General features: G+C 43.4%; 1 protein-coding gene across 1 annotated transcript; it reads left to right on the top strand.

Moving 5' to 3' along the window:
- The first annotated feature begins 1,013 nt into the window (after positions 1–1,013).
- Positions 1,014–24,160, top strand: LOC144280922 (uncharacterized). The gene is made up of 3 exons (XM_077843480.1): positions 1,014–1,064; positions 1,522–1,622; positions 23,575–24,160. The coding sequence occupies exon 3, from the start codon at positions 23,647–23,649 to the stop codon at positions 23,950–23,952; it is 306 nt and encodes a 101-aa protein (XP_077699606.1). The 5' UTR covers positions 1,014–1,064; positions 1,522–1,622; positions 23,575–23,646; the 3' UTR covers positions 23,953–24,160.
- Positions 24,161–24,211: the final 51 nt, after the last annotated feature.

The following is a 24,211-nucleotide window of genomic DNA, read 5'->3' as shown; positions in this document are numbered from 1 at the left end:
TCAAGGAAGAATTGACAGAGAAGATATGTGAGCTGAAAGCCCAAGTGGGACTTGCCAGCCAAAGAAAGGAAGTGTGGATCTTCCTGAAGAGTTTAAGTGCACAAGCCCCTGGGAGTGAGTTTCCAGTAATGGGACAGGAGGTAAAGGCCCTTCCAAATGTCACTCTTGACTGGACAGATCCTGAGTCAACCAGCCCCAGTTCAAGCCCCCAGGGGCTAGTTACTTTGCTAGCAGACGTGACTGGGCCCCAACCTAAGGTCCTCCATTGAATGCTCCCCTCCCCCCAGTTATGTTTTGGTCCAGTCCAGGGGAAGCCCAGGAGCTTTCCTAGGCTGAGCTCTCCCCAAGAATGACTCCACACTCTGGAACAGCCTGAGACAGCCTCACTACTCGGGCCTAGTCACTGCCCAGGCTGTCGCTATTAACCTGGCACCCCGCCTCCAGGTCCTCATCCTATACCTCCCAGCGGCTCCTGCGGGGTCGGCCTCTCCCTTCAAGCCAACTCCTGCCCTGCTCCCAAGGCCCGCAGTAAAGAAAGGCCTGCGCAGCAGCAAAGCCCCAGAAGGCCAGGCCTAGGACATTTGCAACTATGGGGCCAGAGCTTCCTGGAAGCGGAGGCTGAGACGCGCAGAGGCCTCACCAGGCAGGGCTTCAGCGCGTCCCCTCGCAGGGGCCCATGTGTGTGGCGTGCGCTGTGCGCTGCGTGGCATCCCAGGGGCTGCAGGCCCGATGCCCGAGGGGCAGGGATGCAGCCCCACTCCCCACCAGGCCCCCCAGACAACCTGAGCCAGAGGCAGGTTGAGGGGGCAGGAGGCTGGGCCGGGACGGGGCTCTCCGCGGGGGTCGGGCCTGTGCGGCTGCTCGAGCTCGGGGAGCGCTCCCCGGGGAACCCCCGCCCCCCGCCCCCGCGGGCGCGCGTCCAACTCCCGGCGGCCGCCAGCGCCCCGCAGCGCCTGCGCGAGCTCCCTCGGGCGCCCGCCCCGCCCCGCCTGCCCCGCCCGCCCCGCCCAGGCCCGAGCGCGGCGCCGCGGGAGGAATTCCAGCCATTTCCTCTGAGCCGCGCGGTATGTGGGCTGCTCGCTGCCCGACCGCAGCGGCCCGGAGGGGGGGCCGGCGGCGCGGCCCAGTCGCCGGCCCGGTGTGGCAGCTGCCCCGGCCGCCGCCTCCCGTCCCCGGGCCACCGAGCCCGCCTTTCCCGCAACCCCGGCCTGCGCGGCGCCCCCCCGGCTCGGCTCCTCCCCCCCGGCCCCCGCGCAGCCGCCCTCCTGCCCCCCACCCCCCACCCCCACCCGCCCCCGGCCGCCAGCGAGCCTTGCGAGTCCCCAGAATCTTGGGTTTGAAACTGAAGTTGCCACTCGCCGCGTCACCCTCCGGCAAGTCCCTTAAGCCTTTCAGAGCCTCAGTTGTTCCATCTGTGAAATGGTGACCCTGACACTAGTGCTTCCTCCTTTGTGCTGCCGTGAGGTTAAATAGGGAAAATCACGTGCTGGACGAATGTCAACGATGCTTCTGTTTCTCCAGGTATCACTACTGTCTTCAGTTTTCCCCGATCTTCCCACCCGCCTTGCCGGGGGCCTCCTTTCCAGTCTCACATTCTGGAGCAGTCAGGGCCGGCTTTACAGGTAGGCACAGTCGATGGCGGCCTCCCAGCCACGCCTGCCCTAAACTGCTCCCTCATTCATATATGTCCAGAATCCAATCCTGTGGAGTCTTTGTTCTCTGGGTTCCTGAAAAGCCGAAAAGGCAGCTATTTAGATTTTTTTAAATGTAGTCTGAGAGCAGCCAGACACATACTGATTAGGGAAAGATGAAGACGAGGACCCGGATGATGGGTCTACAAATCTGGACTCTGGTTTTACTGTTCTGGAACAGAGGATGGGCCACCACGTGCTCTCCGGGCTCCTCTTTCAAAGTGCAGATCCCCAGAGGGAGAGAACATTCTTTCAGGCTTTAACCCTTTGGAGGAACTGGGAGGAAACAGAGAGCAGAGCCACAGCCTCAGGCAACTGGGAGGGTGGGGTCTGCTTCCCCCACCATCCACACCTGCCTCACCCTACCCACAGCTGCCTTAAATAGAACACTAGGTGGTGTTGGAAAGCCCCGGTTTGGTGGAGCTTGACCACCGACTGCTTTGCAGACAGCAGGAAAGAGCCATTCTGCCTCCTGTTCCCCCAGATGGCCCCTTGTTTTGACTTTATAACTTTCATTCCACCCAGAGTCCCAAGGCCAAGAATCAGCTCTTGCAGCAAGATTTGGCCCCCTCATTCCCCATACATGCTACAGCCACAGACTGCAAAAATCTAGACGTGTAGAGACACGTCCAGAAACACAGGTGCTATAAATATCCTAGTCCAGCCAGGAGACTGAGCTCTCAGGCAGCCCCCCTTCCCACCCACCCTTCTCTGAGACTGGCACTTCAGGCCACCATGGCTCTGCAGCCGGGTGTCCCACAGTGGGAGGGGTGGACTTCATCTGTGTCAGAGGCCTGTTTCCCCTTTCTCTCTCTAAGACCTCTGACCCCCCAGCCTAAAGGTTTTCCCTCTACTCAAGATACCTCTCCCTAACTCCCAGTTGTAGGTGTATCCTCTCTTGTATTTTTAGAAGGCTTCTCCCATAGAACCCCCATGCAACCCCCATGCTGAGGCCAGTCTTCAGGAAAGGCTGACTCCTCTTTCAAGATGGATGAGATGCTGCCTTCAGCTGGAAAGCAACCTCAATCAGATTTTACAATTTACGTTTTGATTCTAAATTTTTGGTAGCACATTTTTGGGGAGGAAATAGGTTGGAGGCAGAATAGATCTGAAAGAAGGGAAAGAAGAAGCTAAGAGTATGTGCAAAGAGGAGATAAAGTCCCACTAGAAAAGAGAATTGCCATCCCCGCAGGCTGATTCCCAAGAGTTTAGTGCGACTTTCTAAGCCAATTTACCAGGCCTGGGACTCCATGGGGTACAGCTCACTGAAGCAGAGCCTGTTGGGCGGTAAGAGACTCCAATGGGGGAAAAGTTAGTGAAGCTCTCCCACCTAGAGCTAAGGAACTCAGACACAAAAAGATGTCCCCAGGAAACTCGGAGATCTGATGGCTTGGAGAGAGCGTAGCAAGAGCAGGGCAGGTTTGAAGTTGATGAGTGAAACAGATCTGACCTACCAGTTTTTAAATGTGGCTGTAAAAATAACTTTAACTAGATAAATTCTCCGTTTTAACACATACTAGATAATCCGAAAAATGTAGTCACACTCCTCTTCCAATGTGGGAACGTACTCTTCAGTCACCGTGCTAAGGAAGCACTTTACCAGCTCCATCTCAACAAGTCTTTTTCTTTTTTTAAACATTTTATTTATTTATGAGAGATACACAGAGAGAGGCAGAGACGTAGGCAGAGGGAAAAGCAGGCTCCATGCAGGGAGCCTGATGTGGGACTCAATCCCAGGACCGTGGGATCTCACCCTGAGCCAAAGGCGGATGCTCAACTGCTGAGCCACCCAGGGGTCCCCATGTCAACAAATCCTATGTAGAAAGTACTGGGAAACAATCCATTTTACAGATGAGGAATCTGATACTCGGTTAGCACCAGAGAGGTTTGAATCCAGGCATCTGACTCCAGTGGTCATGACTTGAACTTTTGCTGTGGGCTAATCACCTCTGATGGTCTCTTTGACCAGAAGTAGAAACAACTCCACTGGAATCTTGTTTGTTTGTTTGTTTGTTTGTTTGTTTGTTTTTTAAGTTTTTATTTATTTATGATAGTCACAGAGAGAGAGAGAGAGAGAGAGAGGCAGAGACACAGGCAGAGGGAGAAGCAGGCTCCATGCACCGGGAGCCCGACGTGGGATTCGATCCCGGGTCTCCAGGATCGCTCCCTGGGCCAAAGGCAGGCGCCAAACCGCTGCGCCACCCAGGGATCCCTTTTTTGTTTGTTTGTTTTCTTTTTTTTGTTTAATTAAAGTTTGATTTGCCAACATACAGTATAAACCCAGTGCTCATCCCATCCAGTGCTCTCTTATCCATGGTCTTTAACTGCCTTTCACAGTGAGGAAGATGTTCCTGCAACACTCACTGGCCCCTCACAGACCTGAGTGATTGCAGCCTCATTGAACTGGATGGCTTTTCTGAGTGGCCCAGGCAATCAACTCAAGACCCCAGTGTACAGAGGAACAAACTGCCTGTATGCAGAATTCTAAATGGACTGGATATATGCAAATCACCAAGGTCAGGGGCAGCCCTAGACCAGCCCTTCCTATGTGATTTCAGGACCACATGGAGACCCAAGTGGCTATTTTTACTAAAAATCAACTATAAAAGAACCATACGTGTGTTTAAATTTATACAGGTCACTGTTATCTCACTTTGGGCCATGGTCCCAAGATATATTTTGTTTGGCTTTCCTAGCATTTTTTTTTAAGTTGAGTTAATAACCAAACATTTACAATTGGAAGATCGTACAGAAATATCTAGATTGTTTTAGCTTCTACCTCAAATCTGAAGATCTGGCTGTACTGACATGTACCTTCCACAACAGTCCTGACTGTCCCATCCTGTCTTCCACCCTACAGCCTGGTCCATTGGCTTTGGAATTTGCTGACTCACATCTCCCTCACTAAATGCAAATATTTGCTAAAGAGGTAATTATTGAACCTGACTAGTCACTGCCGGTATGGACATTTTACCATACTTAAAATATTAGGGAGATTAATTGTGGTAAATTAAGGTGAGTGTAGGACAGAAAGCGGAACTCCTCCAGACAAGGCATCAGGACATACCAGAGCAGAGATTTCTAGGGTCCTAGAAGACCATGAGATGAGAAATTAGTATTCAGACAGCTGTCATGGATGCACAACAGAAACATCACCTGTTTCCCAGGAGTTCATCCTTTATTCTAACTCAGCAAACACCAAGTTTTTATTAGCATCCTGGGCTGTCTTCCCCAATCCTCCTCCTGGAAGTGCCTTGGGTAACATCCAGAAGCAAACCCTGGAGATGATTAGAGGGCTGCCGACTCAGGCTGTGAGCGAGCCCAAAGGAATGGGTCTGGCTTTTGACCAGAATAGAGCTAAGCCCAGAAGAGGAGCTGAATGAAGACGAGGACCAAGTGATTAACTGGGGCCTGGGCAGCCAGGGACTGAAGCACGATCTCATTCACCAAGATGGTGAGCAGATGTGTTCTCTGAAACGTGGACCACATGAGGGAAAGCCATCTTCCCTGAATTTGGAAGCTCTTCCTGCCAAAGCAGTTTATTGTGCAGGCAGAGAGGGGAAGAGGCTTCATATGGAGATGTGTGAATAGATGACATAGCTTTAGGTGAACTGACAGACCTTGGGGCTGCCCTGCCCTTCCCCAGATGCCCATCTGGGAGGCTGGCAGCTCTATGACTGAACTCAGACCTTTTTCTGGGCAGCAGTCCATGTGACAAGTGTCAGCGGAGCCCTGGATGTGTACTCTGGGATGGGGAGAGGGTGGACGTGATGATAGGGCTTTTAGAGAAACAGAAATTTCAGGAATCAGGAAAATACATCTGACTTCTTTCAAAACCAGTAGACAATATGGCAGTCAGAACTGTCATAACTAAAAAAAAAAAAAAAAGAATTGTCATAACTGCTGGATGCAGCCTTTGGAAAAGGTGAAAAATTACAGAGGGTAGGGGTAGTTTCCAGGCTTGGTCAGGAGTACGCTCTATTCAGAACCTTCCCGCATCATCAGAAGCCCCTGAAATCCCTCCTGAATCCCAACACTCAGTCTTGCCACCATCATCTACTTTGTATCCAATGGGACTGATCTCACTGTGTCTTTGTCCCTGATTGCATCAATTCTACAATCTCCCTAGCTCCCAAGTCACTTTGTCTCCAGGCCTTTGATCCCCTATGAGGCCTTGTTTTTCCCTTATTCTGTGGCCTTCTATCCTCCCTAATTTCTGAAACTCTTCCCTCATGACCTCTAGAGTTCATAATCCATGATTAGCAAAATCTCCCTTGTCCTCAACCTATCGTATGGCCATTCTTGTTACTTCTTTCCCTACAGGACACCTGGCTCTCCCCCCGAGTTCCCTGAGACATGGCAGGCTTCCTAAGCAAGGCCTGATTTTTCTCTCACAGCCCTCATTCTCTCACAGGCCTGGAGGTGAGACAGGTGGCATGCAGGTGAGATAGGTGTCTTGCATAGGATTTCATGTCATCGGATTATCTGAACACTGTTGTCTTCTCCTGACCCCCAGGCATCATATTTCGATTATTCTAGATCCTGCTTTACCATCACTCTTCCCAATGCCATTTCAACTGTTGGTAATTGCCATATCCACACAGATGATGCTTCCAACACCCAGGTCTCTCAGTCACTTCAACTCCTCCAATAATTTTCCCTCCATTCAACCCAGAGTTATGATTACCCATAACTGCAACCCTTCCATGATCCCAGTTTCACATACCCCACTCACTGACCCCCAGCCTCCTGTCTTTCCAGCTCACTTCCTCACATGATCCCAATCATCCTTTGACCCCACCAGGACCTCCACTATCTGTTAAGCCCAGCAGGCTTCACTGTGGTCTCTGTGATATTCTTTCTCTCCTCCTTACCTAGTGTAAATTCCTGGCCTGTCATCTATTTATACCCCAATCCCCACCACTTCTACGCACTCTCAGTTCTTTGCCTCTCTTTTCTTTGTCACAGTCACCTGGCATGACGACAGACCTAGTGAAATCCAACTCTGTTCCACACCTCCACACCTGCAGCTGAACATGGCTAGAGAAAAACACACAGCTACACAGCTCAATCTTACTTTAAATCCATGCTAACGGAACTCTAGTGGGTCCTTAATGCTGCCTGCCCAGTGGTCATACTTCTGATTCCCAGATCCATTCACTCACTTATGCTCCTGGATGACAGTTCCATACCTTCTTTTCTCAAACCCTTAACATTTCCTTCCCAAACTCAGTCTCAGCTGCTAATTGGATTCTTTTTCCAATGGAAAAATACAAGCAACCAGAAGAGAACTCTGAAGATTCCCACCATCACATCTCACCTATTCAAGGACATTACTTCAGCAACTCTTCCTTTTCTCTCCTACACCAAATTGTCACTCTCTACTGGACCATTTCCATGAGCACACAAGCATCCCATTGTTTCTCCCATCTTAAAAAACAACAAGGTATTTTAATGGCCATATTTCCCTTGGCAGCCTCTGTCTCATTTGTTTGCTCCCCTTTAGAGCAGACTCCTGAAAGAATCATCTAGACTTGCTATGTCCAATTCCTCTCCTCTAGTTTTCTCTTAAACCAACTCTAGATCAGGCTTATATCCCCACCACTCCACAGAAATTGTTCTTATCAAAGTTACCATGACTTACATGCTACTAAATCCAGTGGTCAATTCTTAGTTCTCATCTTATTGATTGATAGCATCTGATATAGTTGACCACATTCTCCTCTTTGATACACTTTCTTCACTGGGCTTTGAGGACATCACATTCTCTTGTTTTTTTCTTCTACTTCACTACCCCTACCCTCTTGGTCTCTTTCTCTGGTTCCGCCTCTTTTGCCTGATCTCTAAATGTTGAAGTACCCTGGGTTCAGACCTTAGTCCTCTACTCTTTTTTATCTGCCTCTTTTGATCTCATACAGGTGTGTAGTTTTAAATTCCATCAATATGCCCATGACTTACATTTATTTCTGTAGCCCACAGACCCCTTCTCTGAACTCTAGACCTGTATTTCCAACTGTCTGCTCCATATCTCTAAACTCAGGATGTCCAAAATGGAACTCATGAGTTGCTTCCCCAAGCTTGATCTGCCTATAGCCTTTCCCATCACAATTGAAAGCAACTCTCTTCTTCCAGATGCTCAGACCCAAAAATAGTCACTCTTGACTCCTGTCTTCCTATTACATAGACCTCAGATCTGACAGAAATTAATTCTGTTTTCGAAGTACATCCAAATCCAGCTATATCTTATCTCCCTCATTGTTGCCATATTTGTCCAAGTCACCATCATCTGTCACCTCAGTTACTACTGTTGCCTCCTGTCAATTCTCCGTTTCTATTCTTGCCTTCAACACAGAAGCCAGACTTATCCCTTTAAAATATACCTTAGATCATAGGACTTCTTAATCAAAACCCTTCAGTAGCCATTCCTACCTCTCTTTTTCTCCTGACACTCTCATCCACACTCATTCTTGGAATCCAGCCTCCTTGCTGTTCTTGTGCCTCAATATACGGGGCATGTTTCCACAGTGAGGTCTCTGCTCTAGCTCTACCCTCAACCTCAACATGCTTGCCCCATAAATCTACCTGATGAACCTTCTCACTCCTTCAGTCATTATATCTTACCTTTTCAATGAGTTCCACCCAAACCACCCTGTTTAATACCAAAACTTGCCCATTCCCCTATTTCCCGACCTTCCAGATCACCCATAACTTGCACAGTCTTGGGGTTTTTTGTCCCCAAGGTATTTATTACCTTCGAAAATACTGTGTAATTTACATCTGTTATGTTTATTATCCAACTGTCACACACAAGGAATCTTTGTCTATTTTGTTAACAAATATATCCCAAATGCTCAGAATAATGCCTTGCATATGGTAGGGAGACAATATATATTTATTTGTTTAATGAGTGAAAAGAATCCAAACAGAGAGGAATTTATTTCCTTAGTCATCAGAAATGGCTAGGCCAAGAGCAAAGAAGAAAATGGAATTAGCAAGAGCAACTGGACCTGACTTGCAACACATGATTAACAAGCAAAGTCTGGTCAAGTTGAAATGAACAACTGAGCTGCATGCTTATAATTATAGATAGAAAGAGAAAGGTAAGATCTCCCACATAGTAGGTAATAAAGTGACTTTAATAGAAAGTAAATACAGGCCTGGGCCAATGACACTGACTTATCCAATTGCCATTCTTGGACAATTGCTTTTTAGCTGCTTTCCTAGCCTTATATGAGCCATTTACAGTTTGACAGAGAGGCATCAGAAGAAGTAAAGGGAAAAAGAGAGGATCCTATGAGTGAAGTCTTGGGAAAAGAAACACGTCTCCTCCTCCTGTTCCCTGAAGTGCCTTCTCAGTAGAGGATATTGCAGTATCAGATATTTCGGGCAGTTTCCGGTCCCATTTCATCAGAATTCGGCAATTATCGGATGCAGATGGGTTCATAGTTCTGCATGGCTGACCCCTGCCATGTCCCCTGCTAACAGAGGCCTTCTGGAGGCCATGCCTTCCTTTCTTTCAGGAATTGCAGCCCTGAGGCTAACTGCCAGCATATCCTTTATCCAAAGATGCCAGTGTTATGCAAGGAGCCTGTGCACTCAGGATAAACCAAGTTAAATGAGGCTTCTAAGTTCTTCCAGACCTTTTGGTTACAGATTCTGGAGTATCAGCCAAGTTGCTGCAATAGGGGCTTGAGACCAGAGGAGGGTCTGGGGCAGGAGGCTTGACCTGTCCTAAAGAGAAACAGAATTTCAGAAGCCTTTACAGTCTTGAGGCTTTGCCTCAAAACACCTAAACAACCCCCAAGCATCCCTTAGTTTCCAAAAGACTGTGGACAGAGGCCCTAGAAGATATTTCTTGACCAGACATGATAACAACACCCCAATGCACAGGATATACTCAAACCATAGTGCAGTCTTTTCCAACACAGGAGCATGCTCAACTGTACCTTTCATCGTGTAGAATATATGTGCATTGATGGAGGCCACCTGATGCTAAACAAGTGGCCAATAGGCATTGAAGTGGGGTAAGCCTGTGTCATTTTCTCCTTAGAATTCTTCCATTCTTGAGGAAGGCATTCATGTTTGTGTAAGCCAAGAACAATGGGGATAGAAGAAATAGCACTCCTGTAGAGAAGTGTAATTTAAATCAGTTAAAATATTTACCCAATCTCATGAGAATAAGTCAAAGGGGTTAAGTATATTCTCAGAAGACAAACCTCTCTTTTTTCCATTCACAGCTGTCCATTTCTTTCCTTTTCACTCTCCCAAAACTGAGCCCATACCCCTCTCCCACCCTCTACACCTCCATCTTTCTCTCTTTCTCTCTCTCTCTCTCTGTCTCACAAACACACACACAGAACTCTTTTTTTTTTTTTTAATTTATTTATGATAGTTACACAGAGAGAGAGAGAGAGAGGCAGAGACATAGGCAGAGGGAGAAGCAGGCTCTATGCACTGGGAGCCTGATGTGGGATTCGATCCCGGGTCTCCAGGATCGCGCCCTGGGCCAAAGGCAGGCGCCAAACCGCTGCGCCACCCAGGGATCACCACACACAGAACTCTTGATGCTTTTGTCCTTTCCCTGCCTCCCTGGATCTTTTCTTTTCTTCATTTCCAACATAAGGGTTTCTGGCTTGCTCAAACTCCTTCCAAGTCTTAGCTCTTTCTGGTTATTATTCTGATCAGCACAGGAGCAAAGCAGCTGAACTGGAATCTTAGGCAGTAGTAGGTAAAGCTATACTCTTGTGAAGATATTGCGTGATTCTAAGCCTCTCTTCCATGTCTCATCTTAGCCCCCAGAAGGTGATTTTAACATATATATCCATCAGCATTTTATTTCTAGGGGAAAAGAGAATGAGATGGAGAGAAATGAATAAAAGGAATCAGAACAGGTCTATACTCACCTTGAATGCTGACCCCAAACAGTGTCTAGGTCATCAGTGAATTCTGAGACATTCCTATATTACCCCAATGCCTAGTCAAAAAAAAAAGAAAGCTGGCCAAGGCCAACAAGGGATTAAGGCACAAAGTTAAAATAGAGAGGATTCTCTGGGGTTCTGAATCTGACTTAAAACATTCAATGTGAAGGCAAGTACTGGGGAAAGAGAAAAAACATGGAGTTGTATTTTGGATGATTTTTTTTTTCCTGGTTACAGAAGTCATACATGTTCAATGTTGAAAACCAGAAAAATACAAGAAGGAATTGAAAAAAAAAAATGATACTTGTGATCCCACCACCCAGATATAACCAGTGATGGTAGTTTGCCTTTCCAGTGCTGTTTCAATGCATAAATATTCTTTTTTTAATCAAGTTATAAAAACAGGATAGTGGTTATTTTAGAATTTTTTCTCACTTAACAATACATCATAAATGTCTTCCCAAGTCATTAAATATTCCTCAACAATATGATTTGTTAAAAGCTATTTATGGTTTTCTGCTGTGAATGTGCTATATAGATTCAACCAGTTTTATATGGAAGAGCAGTTAGGCTGTTTCTGAGAATGGAAATTTAACTATGGCAAGGTTATCTTGCACAACTCCTATTTTCAGACATGCTGACATCCATCCCTTACAAAGCCAATAAGGATCCCTTTAAAATCCTATACCCAAGAGAACCTTGCCATGGCAGAAGTAACTCTTCACAAAGATTAAGCTGTCCTTGTGTTCTTCAGAGAAAACCTGGCATGAGGCTTTGAGCAGCCTTACCTCTACATGCCAAGACTAGACCATTCTTGAGCAGATGGGGAGAAAACGTTTGTCATTCTATGAGGGAGTTAGCCCAAATCATTCATTGCATTTGTGCTAGTCCCTGGCTGGTTATTATAGAAGAAAATATGTGATTTCTGCCTTTCAAAAACTTGCAGTCTTCTTGGGTTAATAAACATACAGTTATAAAAGTGTTAATTAGAGGGCAGCCCAGGTGGCCCAGCGGTTTAGCTCTGCTTTCAGCCCGGGGCATGATCCTGGAGACCGGGGATCGAGTCCCACATCAGGCTCCCTGCACGGAGCCTGCTTCTCCCTCTGTCCATGTCTCTGCTTCTCTCTCTCTCTCTGTATGTGTCTGTGGTAAATAAATTAAAAATCTTAAAAAAGTAAATAAAAGAGTTAATTAGAAACACAAGACTCTCTGTATGACCAAATGCTAACTCTAGTTCAGATCACAAGGGCTTTAGGAGGTGACGAAAGCATAGGCACAATGTGGACTTGGGTGACTTGAGAAAGCTCCATCATGGAGATGAAGCTTGGAGGTGGAGTGGACGAGGAGGAGGATTCCGCACAGAGGGGACACTGCCAAAGGCACAGAGGGAACAAAGCACAGGAAGCAAGGTGGCTCATCTGGCTGCAGCTGAGGGAGAAATGGCCAATCAAATCAGATAACTCACATTTGGGGCATAGAGGCAGAGAGCCAAAAGGCTTCTGTAGGTATTTCCCCTTGCACTGTCAGTGTTACAGCAAGAAAGGAGGAAACATTAAATCAAACACATTCAAGCTTGGTTTTGTTTTTGTTTTTGTTTGTTAGTGGTGGAGATGACTTATAAGCAGAACTTCTCAAAGCCTTTAATATGCTTATGTATGTGCCAGAGTCAAGAGAGAGGAATCACATATCCCAAGAGTCTTTAACCACAGAAGTTTTTTTGTCATGGAACATCTCTGGCGTTCCATGAAGCACAGTTAGAGGTTAGTGAGCCACTGATGATTTGGGGGCTGGAAGGCAACAAATGGGGGAAAACCAAGTTTTGGAAGACCAATCTCATGGTAGAATGTAAGGTGAACAGGAGAGAAAGGAGTCTGGATTCAAACAATACAGTTAGATGGTTGAATCAAGATTCAACAGAAGCAGGGAGGGTTGAAAAACACTAGGGAAAAGAAAGAAGAAAACGCTGATTGTTCGCAAAGTCTTTTGTTGGATTCTGAGGAGATACAGAAGTGTCAGAGTCCCTGGATCTTATAGGACTTTGAATGAGTATTAATCAGGATTTTATTATTTTTTTGAAGGTTTTGTTTATCCATGAGAGACACACAGAGAGAAAAAGAGGCAGAGACACAGGCAGAGGGAGAAGCAGGCTCCCTGTGGGGAACCCAATGTAGGACTGGATCCCAGGGCCCCGGGATCACGACCTGAGCTGAGGGCAGGCACTCAACCGCTGAGCCACCCAGGTGCCCATTAATCAGGATTTTAATGACAAGGGACAGAAACCAGCTCAGACCAGCTTAAGTAAAAGGGGAGTGTATTCTTAGGGAAAGAGGAATGCTTCACTGTACTGGAAAGCTGGCAGAAAGTTCCCTATCTGGTCTCAGCTTCTCTGTGTGTCTGCTTCCTGTTCTTTATATTCTGTCTCTCTCCTAGCCTCCCTTGTCTCCCCTCCCATCTCTCCTCCCCTCCCTTCTCTCCCCTCCCATCTCTCCTCCCCTCCTCTCTCCTTTCTCTCATTGGTAGAGGAAAATGGCTTTCCTACCTGAGTTTGCATGTTACACTAACTTTGCATAGAATGGTTCCAAACACAGGGAACTCCATCCTTCTTTCCCAGTCTCAGATTTCCAATAGAAAGAATCTTGTTGACCCAGCTTGGGGCTCACCAGCCTGACCAGGAGGACTGGTTTTAAAATAGAAACCTGGCTACAGGAGACCTACCCCATGTGGAGAGAATTAGCGTAGAGGCCACTTAGCAGGAAAGGTGTCTGCTATGGGGTGATACTGTGACCTGTAACTGAAAGTATACTTCTGGAAGAGTTGAGCAGGAACAGGCTACTGTTGAACAGATGAACAAGTATGAAGCTTTAAAGCAGCTTTATTAAACAGTGCACATCCTTTTCCCTTTCCCAAACTCCATCTGTTCCCAAGTCCTGAAGGAATCCACAGATGAGGGAAGCTGGACACCATAATGGTTAAGAGCATATGTTCTGGGGTTAAATTGTCTGTATTTTGGATCCTGCCCTTGAGGACTTGAGCAGGTTGTGTGGAACCTACCTGAGCCTCAGGTTTCTGAACTGTAGAATGGTTATCATGAGAATTAAATACTTTTTTCTTTAACCTTTTTTTATTTTTTATTTTTATTTTTTTAAATTTATTTATGATAGGCACACAGTGAGAGAGAGAGAGAGAGAGAGAGAGGCAGAGACAGGCAGAGGGAGAAGCAGGCTCCACGCAGGGAGCCCGACGTGGACATGGGACTCGATTCGGGATCTCCAGGATCAGGCTCTGGGTTGAAGGCAGCGCTAAACTGCTGAGCCACCCAGGCCTCCCCGAGAATTAAATACTTAATTCGTGTAAAGAGCTTACCATAATACCATCAATGATGTAGCAACATAATTTTTTTATGGAAATTAACTGATTGGGGCTGAAATTTATATCAGAAAATCCAAATATCTTTGACAAACTGGGAAAAGAAAGATGAATTGGCACATAGGCAAGTGGGTCACCTTGGTCCTCCAGATAGCCCCGTGTACATGGCCTCTGGGATAGGGGTTTGGGGCGAATAATAAGCCACGGAAATCTTGTGACGCCAGTGGGGACTTCAGAGATCACAGGTCATTTGGGCCAGTCACACTTCTTTTGTTCCTAGAGATTTAATATTTAACTGCCTACTAAATGATCATGGTTTGGAGGAGAGAAGACAAGAAGAAGAATTGCTTTCAGCTGGCCCTAGTCTTTAAATAACCCGGGTACAACATCTTTTAAACACAACGGAGACCATGTGTAAAACATTAGTTAAACTCAGATATAAATCTAGTCTTTGACCAGTCCAGAGCTAATCAATATGCTCTCCTACTCTCTTTGAACTTCGAGTTTTCTGGCAACAACAAAAATCCCAAACCCCATCCAAAACCATCGTCCAGACAGCCCTGCTCCTCTGCTCCCCTCCCTCGTGTCACATATTGTTGACAGAGCTACTCCCGTTACCACACTCATTCCAGTGGTGATTCAAATTCTTCTGCAGAAATGGACTTGAAAGACAGAAAATTGCTCTTGTAATCAGCAAACAAGGAATCCTGGACAAGGAATACAGAACTATGAGTATGGATTTACTCTTAGCTTTCGTGGACATATTTTTCTCCATTATTTTCATTGAAAATTATGATGAACTCATTTAAATAGCAAGGTAAACTGAGATGGAAAATTACCCATAATAAGAATTCTGATGAAAACAGACTGGCCTGATTTTAAGCACATCAAGGACACTGGGTTTAAATTGCAAATTCGCATATATTTGAAATGTGTTTGTTTAAATGTGTCCATTTTAGGCAAAACTCAACTACTCTATTCCTTTCCAAAAATCAAGAATTTGCTTTGGAAAAAAATCATGCAGTTTGATGTATAAAGCAGAGGGGTAAGAAAGTAAGTAGTGGGTGAGAAAGACCCACCCAAAGGCTGCAGCCAGCTTCCCGAGGAAGATTCATGACCAGGCCTCAAAACTGTCCTGCAATTCTTTCCAGCAGATTTTACTATAACTCTAAATCATGAAAAGCAACTGCTGCTATTACCAAAACTGTCTTTGCCTCAAAAAAGAGGAAAAATCAGGACATGCAACATAATCCTCTCACTATCATTATAGAGAGACCAGCCTATTTGTCATAAGAACTGAAAACATGAGCTGTGTAGTATAGTACACATTCAACTTTCATACCTCAGTATTATATATCCTTTGGGAAAAGAAATGCAGGGGGAGAGAAGCATACACAAGAGGTGGTTGGATGCAAAAATGATAAAGTGGCTTCAGTTGATTTAACTATAACCTACAGAAACCATTCTATATTGCAAATCCTTTTCAGAAAAAGGTAAGAAAATTCAATCAACAACATTTTGTAAACCTTCTGAGATATTCACAACAAATGCATCCATACTCTTAAACACATGTATAAACATTTATGTAATGAGGGATTTCTTAACTTCGAGAGTGTCATCAAATGCAGTGTAATAGATTTGTTCCTCCCTTTGGCTTGAATGACTTCTTCCCTATTAGGATCATTATTGCTTCATAGTGTACCAGAGATGAAATGACTTTGAAAGGTCATTTGTCTTGCAACCCAACTAGCAGCACTGGTATTACCAAGGAGAAGCTGATTAGAAATGCAGAATTTGGTTCCACCCCTAACTGACTCAGAATCTGCATTTTGATGGGACCACCAGGTGATTCATATGCATGTTGAAGATTAAAATATACTACTGGGCAATCTGGGTGGCTCAGTGGTTTAGCGCTGTCTTAAGCCCAGGGTGTAATCCTGGAGACCCAGGATCGAGTCCCACATTGGGGTCCCTGCATGGATCCCGCTTCTCCCTCTGCCTGTGTCTGCCTCTCTGTCTTTCTGTGTCTCTCATGAATAAATAAATAAATAATCCTTTAAAAAAATGCTACTGTAGGTCATTCCCCTGCCTCTGAACACACTGGACACAGTGGACTGACTGGTCTCATTCAGCCAATATCAGGTCCTTCATAGTTTGAGTTATTGAGAAGAAATATACTCATTTAAGGAAGTCTCACATAGCCTAACAAAGCAACTTTTTCAATACATTCAAGTACCTATTCTTGGAAGCCCTGCAGATTAAGTCAAAGGAAAGAGAAGCAGAAAATGGAATGGACTCAAGTAACAACCTCTAATAAAGTAAGGGTAGTTCAGAAGCTGAGTCTGTAAGGCATGGGAGGAGCAATTTCATCAAATCCCCAGTTCCAAAATTGTCTCTGCACTACGGGTGATTTATAGCTCTGGAAGTTTAAAGGCTTGAGTCTCTTGCTGTATTTCATTTCAGATTAGCAATTTTTATCTAGTACTTCCTTGCAGCTTAAAATGAAGGCTCTGGAACTACTAAAATGAATCCATCTGATGATTTGTATGCTCATTCTGTAGCTATCCTGTAGATTTCAGATTTGTAACTGGCTAGAATCTGGAAAACAAAAAACTCTCTGTGGGTTAATGGTAGCCCAACCTCTAAGCCAAAGGCTAAAGACTTTAGTTATATATGTGTTCCAGTATTCCTCAAACTTAGCTGTACATTAGTCACCTGATTACATTTTTTAAAATATTTTATTTATTCTTGAGAGACACACAGAGAGAGTCAGAGATAGGCAGAGGGAGAAGCAGGCTCCCCATAGGGAGCCTGATGAGGAACTTGATCCCAGGACCCCAGGATCACCCCCTAAGCAGAAGGCAGGTGAACTCAATCACTGAGCCACCCAGGTGCCCCGAGGATTACATTTTTTAAAACAGTTTTCTTGAGGTATAAATAACAAACAATAAGCTGCACATACTTAAAGTATATAATTGGGTAAATTTTGATATGTTATATACCTATCACCACGATCAAGCTAATTACCCCTAAAATTGCTTATGCCCCTTGGTAATCTCTCCCCTCATCCTACAACAACTTACTTTTCTGATACTATACATGAGTTTGCATTTTCTAGAATTTACATAAATGGAACCCTGCTTTTGGTGGGGGTGTCTACCTTCTTTCATGGAGCGTAATTGTGAGATTCATCCACAATGTTGCATGTTTTAATAGCTTCACCTTTCTATTGCTGAGTAATATTTCATTGTATGGATGTACATTTTGTCTAACTATTCACCACTGAAGGACATTTGGGTTGTTTCCAGTTTTAAACAATTATGAATGACATTGCTATAAACTTCAATGTATAGGTATATAAGTTTTTACTTCTCTAAGTAAATGCCTAGAAGTAGGTGTGGCAGGCATACACTTAACTTTAAAATAAGCTGCCAGGGATCCCTGGGTGGCTCAGTGGTTTAGCGCCTGCTTTCGTCCCAGGGCGTGATCTTGGAGTCCTGGGATTGAGTCCCACGTTGGGCTCCCTGCATGGAGCCTCCCTGTGTCTCTGCCCTTTCTCTCTCTCTCTCTCTCTCTCTCTCTCTCTCTCTCTTTCTCTCTGTGTCTATCATAAATAAATAAATAAAATCTTTAAAAAAATAAAATAAAATAAGCTGCCAAACTGTTTCTCAAAGTGGTTGTACCATTTTACTTGTCCATTAGAAGTGTATATGAATTCGTTCAGGACACTTGGGGTGTCTCAGGGCTTGAGTGTCTGCCTTCCACTCAGGGTGTGACCCCCGAGTCCCAGGATCAAGTTCCACATCGGGCTCCTGCTTCTCCCTCTGCCTACGTCTCTGCCTCTCCCTCTGTATCTCTCATGAATAAATAAATACAATCTTTTTAAAAAGAATTCCAGTTCCATATCCTCTCAAGCAGTTGATACTGTTAGTATTTTTTATTTTAGCCTTCTAATAGATAAGTAATGGTCTCTCCATTATGGTACTGGTTTACACTTCCCTAATAACTACTGATGTTGAGAATCTTTTCATGTATATTTTGCATCCTTATTTTTCTTTGGTGTGAGTCTTTGGTGAAGTCTTTCAAATCTTTTTGTTATTATTATTTTTTTTAATGTGGGGCTTTAACTCACAACCCTGAGATTAAGAGTCCCATGCTCTACTGACTAAGCCAGCCAGGTGCCCCTTCTAATTTTCTATAATACATTTTGTTTTGTTTACTTAATTGTTGAGTTTTAAGAGTCCTTTATATATTTTGTATATAAGTCCTTTGTCAGATATATAGTTGACAAATATTTTCTCCCAATCCTTTTATTCCCTTAGCAATGTCTTTCAAAGAAAAGTTTTTTTTTAAGTTCTTAATTTTTTTTAAATTTTTATTTATTTATGATAGTCACACAGAGAGAGAGAGGCAGAGACATAGGCAGAGGGAGAAGCAAGCTCCATGCACCGGGAGCCCGATGTGGGATTCGATCCCGGGGCTCCAGGATCGTGCCCTGGGCCAAAGGCAGGCGCTAAACCGCTGCGCCACCCAGGGATCCCCTAAAGTTCTTAATTTTGATGAAGTCCAATTAATTTTCCTTTATGGATTGTTTTGGTAAAAATCTGAGAAATCTTTGCCTAACCCTAAAGTCACAAAGATTTTGTGCTATATTTTTTCTAGAAGTTTTATAATTTAGATTTTATGTTAGGCCTATGATCCACTTTGAGTTAATTTTTATATGTGATGCAAGGTTTGGAATGATGTTTACTTTTTTTTGCATATAGATATCCAATAGCTGCAGACTGGTTTTTCTTCCACTGAGTTGCCTTTGCACCTTTTTTTGAAAGTCAATAGACCATATATTTATGGATCAATTCTAGATATGCAATTCTGTCCCACTGATCTGTCTTCATAGTAAAATTACACTGTCTTAGGCAGCCCCAGTGGCTCAGTGGTTTAGCGCAACCTTCAGCCCGGGCATAATCCTGGAGACCCAGGATCGAGTCCCACGTTGGGCTCCCTGCATGGAGTCTGCTCCTCCCTCAGCCTGTGTCTCTGCCTCTCTCTCTGTGTCTCTCATGAATAAACAAAATTAAAAAAAAAAAAAATCACACTGTCTTGATTTTAGTAGCTTTACAATTGAAATCCAACTTTATTCTTTATTAATTCTAAGAAAAATAATTTTGGAATAAGTTTGTTAATTTCTGGGTTTATAAAGCTTAGTAGGATTTTGATTGAGATTACATTGGATCTATAGATCTAGTTGGGGAGAACTAGCATCTTAGCAATATTGACTCTTTCAATCTATGAATGCAATAAATCTCTCCATATATTTAGGTCTTCTTTTATTTCTCTTAGCAATGTTTTTTCAGTGTACAGGTTTTATGCTTCTTTTGTGAGGTTTGTTTCTAAGTATTTGATATTTTTATGCTTCTACAAATGCTAATAGTTATATAATTTCAATTTCCTACAGTCCTTGAAACTGTTTAGATATAGAGTTGATTTTTAGTATTGACCTTGTATCCTGCAGCCTCTCTAAACTCACTAATTCTACCCCTTTTTTGTACATTCCATAGGACTTTCTACATAGATAATTGTGTTATCTGAAAATAAAAACAGTTTATTTCTTCTTGTCCAGTCTGGATTCCTTTTATTTTTTTTCTTATCTTATTGAACTAGCAAGAAGCAGTAGAGTGTTGAATAGAAGTAATGGCAGTGGACAGTTTGCTTCATTCCTGGTTTTAGAGAAGAAGCAGTCATTACCATTAAGTATGATGTTAGCTTTATGTTTTTCATAGATGCTCTTTCTCAAGTTGAGAAGTGGGATCCCTGGGTGGTGCAGCGGTTTGGCGCCTGCCTTTGGCCCAGGGTGCAATCCTGGAGACCCAGGATCGAATCCCACGTTGGGCTCCTGGTGCATGGAGCCTGCTTCTCTCTCTGCCTCTCTCTCTCTCTCTCTGTGTGATTATCATAAATAAATAAGAAATTAAAAAATATTTTTTAAAAAAAGGAATCTCAAGTTAAGAAGTTCCCTACTTTGCTGAGAGTTGCTTTTTTTTTTAAATCAGAAATGGATCTTACATTGTGTCAAATCCATTTTGGGGTTCTATTGAGATATTCATATGGTTTTTCTTTTAATTATATCCAACTATAAGATATTCATGTTAATATGGTGAATTAAATTGATTTTAAAATATCAAATTTGCATTCCTGGGGTAAACCCCACTTGATTATTATCTATTATCTTTTTTTATATCTTATTAGACTTTATTTGCTAAAATTTGCTTAAGGATTTTTGCATCGATTCTAGTGAGGAATTTTGGTTTTTACTTTTGTAATGTCTGGTTTTGGTGTCAGAGTAATTTCTGGTCTCAAAGAATGAGTTGGGATATATCCTCTCCTCTTCAATTTACTTGAAGTGTTTGTGTATGAAATCAGTATTATTTTGTCCTTAAATATTTTATAGAATTCACCATCTGGGACTGGAGTTTTCTCTGTGGAGAGATTTTTAGCTACTAATTCTATTTATTTGATATAGAACTATCCAGGCTATCTATTTCTCTATGAATAAGCTGTAGTAATTTGCATTTACCAAAGAATTTTTCCATCTTCTCCAAGTTGATAAAATTTATTGGCATAAAGTTGTTCTTAATATTCTCTCCTAATGCTTTTAATATCTGCATAATCTGTAATGATATCACCTCTCTCATTCCTGATACTAGTAATTTATATCCTTTCTCCTTTTCCTAATGAGTCTGGCTACAGATTTATCAATTTGATTGATCTTTCCAAAGAAATAGCTTTCTGTTTCATTGATTTTTCTCTATTGTTTTTGTTTTTATTTTGCTGACTTCTTCATCCTTATTATTTACATTTTTCTGCTTGGTTTAGGTTTAATTTGTTCCTTTTCTAGTTGCCTAAGGTAGAATCTAAGATCATTAATTTGAGAACTTCCTTTTTTTCTAATGTGTTTAGTGTGATAAATTTCCCTATAAATATATGTTTGGGCTGAATATTACAAATTTTGATATGTTGTGTTTTCATTTAGTTCCAAATATCTCCTGATTTTCCTTTTTATTTCTTCTTTGACCTATGGATTACTTAGAATTGTCTAAATTTGTTCCCAAATATTTGGATATTTCCCAGATATCTTTTTGTTATTACTATCTAGATTAATCCACTGTGGTCAAAGAACACACTTTGTCTGATTTGAATATTTTTGAATTACTTTTTCTTTTTTTTTAATGTTTATTTATTTATGATAGTCACAGAGAGAGAAAGAGAGAGAGGCAGAGACACAGGCAGAGGGAGAAGCAGGCTCCATGCACCGGAAGCCCGATGTGGGATTCGATCCCGGGCCTCCAGGATCGCGCCCTGGGCCAAAGGCAGGTGCCAAACCCCTGCGCCACCCAGGGATCCCCTATTTTTGAATTTCTTAAGGCTTATCTTATAGCCTAGAATGTGGTCTATCTTGGAAAATGTTCTATGTATATATTTGAAAAGAATATGTGTTCTGTTATTGTTAAGTGGAATGTTCTTAAATTTTTTTTTTTAATTTTTATTTATTTATGATAGTCACAGAGAGAGAGAGAGAGGCAGAGACATAGGCAGAGGGAGAAGCAGGCTCCATGCACCGGGAGCCTGATGTGGGATTCGATCCTGGGTCTCCAGGATCGCGCCCTGGGCCAAAGGCAGGCGCCAAACCGCTGCGCCACCCAGGGATCCCAAGTGGAATGTTCTTAAAATGTCAAGTAAGTCAAATTCGTTGATAGTATTGTTCAAGTCTCTCATATCCTTACTGATTTTCTGTCTGCTTGTTCTATCAATTATTGAGACAAGGGTATTAAATAAAACCTTTAGTTATAATTGTGGATTTGTTTTTTTCTCCTCTACCCTTCTATATATTTCACTGCCAAGTCCACATATGATACCAGTTAATTTAGAATCTCTGGAAGTGTGATCCAGGCATCAACATTTTTTTTAAACCTCTGAGTGATTTGAATGTGCCATCAACTTTGAAAACCACTGCCTTGGGATCCCTGGGTGGCACAGTGGTTTAGCCTGCCTTTGGCCCAGGGTGCGATCCTGGAGACCCAGGATCGAATCCCACGTCAGGCTCCCGGTGCATGGAGCCTGCTTCTCCCTCTGCCTATGTCTCTGCCTCTCTCTCTCTCTCTCTGTATGACTATCACAAATTTTAAAAAATAAATAAATAAAACAGTGCCTTATGCATTCCATCTTGTGGACTCAACAGATTCTCAAATGCATTGTCTTATTTAATACTATTGAGGTAGGCATTATTCATTGCCATTTTGAAAATGATATTAAGCTGGGGCACTTGGGTGGCTCAGTCAGTTAAGCATCTGACTCTTGATTTTGGCTCAGGTCATGATCTCACAGTCATGGGATGGAGGCCCACATCAGGCCCCACGAGAGCATGGAACCTGCTTGGAATTCTCTCTCTCCTCTCCTTCTGTCCCACCCCTCTGCTCCTATTCACTTACTGGCTCTCTCTTTAAAAAAAAAATGATAATAAGTCTGGGTACCTGTCCAAGATGACACAGAGAACCTAGCTAGGATTTAAACCTAGGTTTTCTAACTCAAAGTTGATCATTTTGAGCTACTTGTATTTTGTTCTGTGAGGTATGTTTATTGACTTGAATTCTATCTCTATTTCTATCCTGTCCCTCTAATACACTCTTCTGGGTTGTGGGCAGGAGCCATGTCTAGCCCAAAGCTTATAATTTGCACTGGACCTACCACAGTGTCTATACCCTGGAGATGATTCTAAGGTTTTTCTTTTTCCTTTTGAAATATCTAAGTATCTGGGGTCATCTGACCACAAAGTAGTCATCAATCTGCTTTTTTCATGGTCCATCCACAACCTAAGGTTTAAACCAGGCTGTAATCAACCCTGACACATAGGCTCTTCTCCAAAAACCTTCTCAGGCTGCAGACTGTCAGCCTGCTTTACTCCATTAATACATGACATTGGCAGCCAAGGACTAGGAGGTTTTGCCCCAAGCCACTCATGCAAATTTGGGGCAAGATTATACGGAAGAGCAGCTTGGGGTGGATGCATCTCCTATGTGTAAAGGCTGTTTTGTTTGAGTCTTTCCAAGTGCTGGTACATTATGTTAATTATGTTGGCCAAGGATTAATATTTAAAATCAGGAATGATTTGAGTCATTCCTCCAGGTGAATTGCTCAGCTGCCCCCAGGGAAAGGATCAATCAAAAGAAAAAAAGGGACCATTAAAGTTTTAGAAACATTGTGCATTCCAGAGAGATAAAGAGAAAGACTAATGAAATAGACAAGACAAAGACTAAAGCTCTCTGGCACACTTTCTCTCTCTCTCTCTCTCTCTCTCTCTCTCTCGTTGGTATGTCAGCTTCAATATAGACTAATGAATTAATGAATCAATGTGAGTTTGTTACTTCTCATAAATATTCAACCATGCAAATCCTTTTCTTCCCAACTGCCTTATTGGACCTGTGTTCTATATCTGTTACCTTCAAATCCCCTTACCTGACTTCTCTCGTTATCAGTAAGTCACATTCTGAGCTCAAGACTTGATAGTTGCTAATGTGACTTCTATGTTCTTACTATTTACTCAGTTATTACCCAGAGTAAAAGACTGTTGGGGCCAGGCGGGAAGGGAAACTCCTCAAGATGGCGGATACGCCAAAATGGCTGAGGTTCCTGTCACCACCTGCACTTGGGACGACAGCTTGAGCAGACCCTTACACCTCTCCTTTGGACTTCCCCAACCTAACCCAATGCTCTTCAAACCCCAGAGGAGGAAGTCACCTTTGACTGGTCGAATTGCAATCCTTCCTTTGCATAGTGAGGGTCACTCTGACTGGTTGGATTGCAATCCTTCCTTTGCATATGAGCCAACTAATAGGAAACCGTTCTGCCTTACAACGTTATGTAAACCCCCTACCACCTTGTCTTGGGGCGACTTCCTCGACTCACTCTCTTTCCCCCCGTGAGTCGTGGAACCTCGCCCGAGGGTGCCTGCAATAAAATCTGTTCTTGGACCCTCGCTTGCCTTGGCGGTCTCATTTCCATCTAGTTACTAAAAAACTTAACAAAGACAACCACAACAAGTGAGGAGCTTGGGTATCTTTTTTAAAGGATTATTTGTTAACAAACAAGTCTACAACACTAAAGTTATTTAAAAAGAAAAATAAAACTCATTTTTCCACCATTTTCTCTTCTCCCAAATTTTCTTTTAGTCTTCATTCAGCT

This window comes from Canis aureus, chromosome 12, assembly GCF_053574225.1.
Source record: "Canis aureus isolate CA01 chromosome 12, VMU_Caureus_v.1.0, whole genome shotgun sequence".
Lineage (NCBI taxonomy): Eukaryota > Metazoa > Chordata > Mammalia > Carnivora > Canidae > Canis > Canis aureus.
Note: the sequence above shows the minus strand (reverse complement) of the source record. Positions and strands in the feature narration are given on the sequence as shown.